General features: G+C 34.2%; 1 protein-coding gene across 1 annotated transcript in view; it reads left to right on the plus strand.

The window, feature by feature from the left end:
• The window catches only part of LOC110441684 (clumping factor B-like), a 15359-nt gene that overhangs the window by 7055 nt on the left and 4783 nt on the right, over positions 1 to 3521 (plus strand). Inside the window, exon 2 of the mRNA XM_021484893.1 lies at positions 398 to 525. Within this exon, the coding sequence (XP_021340568.1) occupies positions 398 to 525 (128 nt within the window). The remainder of the gene's footprint in view (positions 1 to 397; positions 526 to 3521) is intronic.

Genomic DNA, 3521 nt, shown 5'->3' on the forward strand with positions numbered 1-3521 from the left:
GTTGATGTTGTGGTATTGTATCCTCGTATGTTGATGTTGTGGTATTGTATCCTCGTCTGTTGATGTTGTGGTATTGTATCCTCGTATGTTGATGTTGTGGTATTGTATCCTCGTATGTTGACGTTGTGGTATTGTATCCTCGTATGTTGACTCTGGTTGACGTTGTGGTATTGTATCCTCGTATGTTGACTCTGGTTGACGTTGTGGTATTGTATCCTCGTATGTTGACGCTATGGTATTGTATCATAATATATTGCCGCCATCGTATATATATACTTTGTCTCCGTGTGTTGGCTCTTTTTTATATTGTATCGTTATTTTTTATGTATAATCCTTATTTGTATTTTCCTTATGTGTTATCAATATGTTATCTAAATGTTTTATATGACAATAACAGACGTCCTAGGTGGTCTCGTTGGTGGCCTAGAGGACAATTCTTTTGCCGAGGCCATGAAAAACATTAGCGACGAGATAGATGGGAACTTAGAGAAAGTGCCGGAAGAGGATAAAAATGAAACAATAGAGGTACATAGTCATAATGGATAATTATATAGGTCAGGTACCGGAAATTGACAAAGAAATGAAGGAGGATAGTAATGCTAGACAATGATATATAGTCAGGAACCGGAACTGGAGGGGGGAAGTAGATAATAGAAGTAGATACAATGTAGTTAAGATAGACAATTTTAAAGAACAGGTACCGTAATAGTGAATAAAACAACCAATTAAAGACAAGTATATAGATCAGAAACCGGAAGTGGAGCACACTAAAGGAGACAATAGAGGTAAATGTAATGAAAGATTAGTTGATAGATCAGGTACCGGAAGTGAATAAAGCAACAACAAAAACCGGAAGTGGAGAAAATAAAATCAGACAATAGAGAAAGATAATAATGATAGATAAGTTGATAGATCAGGTACCGGAAGTGAAAAAATCACAATCAAAAGAGGATAGACAATTTTATAGACAAGATAAAGAACAAATAACAGAGTTAGATAGTAAATATAGACAAATAATACCAAATATGTAATATAAAGTGTAGCATCTATTACATTAATATAACTTCTTTAAAAGTTGAAAATGACAAATATGACAGATGTTATATGGTGAACTGTAACTCACTTTGTTGACGTACTTTATCTTATAGCAAACTTCATCATGATTCAACTAAAACACGATAGGTTAGGACCGAATATGAACACAGGAAATAGTTAAATGGAGACCATTAAAAAAGAGGGACTATAAGATTACGTTTAATGAATAAATGGTAAAATAATTCAACATTAATGTGCAATAACATGTTATAAAGTTATCAATATGGTACTGCTTTAAACTTAAATCATTTCTTTACTTTCTGTTTCAGCATGAATCTGAAGGAAATGATGATGATGATGATGATGATGATGATGATGATGATGATGATGATGATGATGATGATGATGATGATGATGATGATGATGATGTTGATGATGATGATGATGATGATGATGTTGATGATGATGATGATGATGATGATGATGATGGCAATGATAATGATGAAGAAGATGAAGAACTCTCTGACACTGTTGCCTAGGCTGGTACTGCAATAAGAAATTGCATTGTATTTATATGTTGTAAACCATTATGGAAAGGGCGTTAATAAGTTGCAATAACTTGTGTCCAATCCTTTTGTAATTATATTGCAATAAAATATGTTTAAACTAAAACTGCAATAAGACATACATTGATATATTGTAATTTAGCCAGTTTTATCAAATTACCACCGGCTGGTCACATTTAACATCGACCTTTTAAGAAGAAATTGTATGCTTTTCTTTAAAATAAACTATCGGACACACATTTGGATTGTTATGAATGTTTTTCTGTTCAAACTTCAAACCGTTCTGTCGTATCACGTTATATATATACGACAAACAATAAATAAAGTTTCTTGTATATTATTTCTGTTCAGTAAATATTGATATATGATGTGACATAAGGAAACTGTTTATTTATGAATAATTATTAGAAATATACCATTCCCTCGTGTTACACACTCAACTTGTTTCCGTACGATATTTTCGTTTGTGAATTAAACTCCTTGCCTTGAACTTTAGTCCTTTCAAGGTACTCTTTTAACACTGTCACAACACATAGCGATGAGTCAGTAGGAAAAGCATACAACACTATTGGCGGCAAGTGCCGACCTGGTGTGTACTGTTTTAAAAGGTCACCAATAACGATTGTTACATGAAACTCTGTCACAGTAATATTGAGAATGTTTAACAAATGGAGAGTCTGGCACCTTTGGCCTGTCAATAATGCTGGAAGCATCACTAATTTAAGTGATAAAAATCTAAGGGAAATACAAATGTAGTATGTACAGGTGAAAGGGTTTGTATCTCTTTAGGACACCTGCTCGCTATTCCATCAGCACCATCTAGATCTGTTGAGTATGAAATAACATGCAATGTGTGTGATAGAACACCGATCGGTATCTTTCATTCCAATGTCTACGGTAAATGTATAATGAATATACGCGAAGTAATGCATGTTTTTTCCTGAAGTTCCAACTCGTTCTTACGGGTCCGTGACTTCAGTTGGTGTTATCTGTTCTCCTTTTTTGCATGTTTCCGAACCTTTGTATTTACAATAATTTTTATATTCTGAAGGAATTAATGATTTCAAAAAGATCATGGTTAAAAGATGCAGTTAGCAAGTTCTTATTTCCTTCAGTTTATCAAACATTATAAATAAACCAACAAGTATATGACTGACCAGATTCAGCCTACTTGATCCTATAATATTATCACAACTTATGCATTGCTCTGGAGGGGGAAAACATGTATTTATGGTTTCTGTGACAATCCTAAGGATTTCGATCGAGTAAGGCATAATGGTGTAATGGCGACATTAAAATCCTATGGAATTTCTGGTGAATTGTAATTATGGTTTGAAAATCATTTATCTCAGAGAAGGTCATTTACACAATTCTAATTCCTAATTTGGTTTAATCAAATCAGGAGGACCACAGGGCTCAATTATTGAACCGCTTTTGTTTTTAATTTTATATCAGAGATATTGTCGATGTTTAAGAAACTACTGCTCGTCTCTTTGCAGATTGTACATCTTTACTTAAATCGCCGTGTTCTCGTTTTGAAATTCAAACAAAGTAGAATAGAGATCTTGAGATTTTTAATATATGGTCAAAGAAATGATTGTTTACATTTAACACAGATAAAACTGATGTAATCTTTATTTGATTTTTGTTGGAAGTTTTGTAAAATTTAATGATCATTATAAGCATTTAGGAGTTACTTTACTTTAAGTTAAGTGTAAAGTGGGGAGGGGGTATATTAGTGGGGGGAGGGGGTATATCAGTGGTGGAGGGGTATATCAGTGGGGGAGGGGTATATCATTCGGGGAGGGGTATATCAGTGGGGGAGGGGTATATCAGTGGGGGATGGGGTATATCAGTGGGTGAACGGGTATATCAGTGGGGAAACGGGTATATCAGTGGGGGATGGGGTATATCAGTGGG

The sequence above is a fragment of the Mizuhopecten yessoensis genome, unplaced genomic scaffold (genome assembly GCF_002113885.1).
Source record: "Mizuhopecten yessoensis strain PY_sf001 unplaced genomic scaffold, ASM211388v2 scaffold716097, whole genome shotgun sequence".
Classification (NCBI taxonomy): Eukaryota; Metazoa; Mollusca; class Bivalvia; order Pectinida; family Pectinidae; genus Mizuhopecten; species Mizuhopecten yessoensis.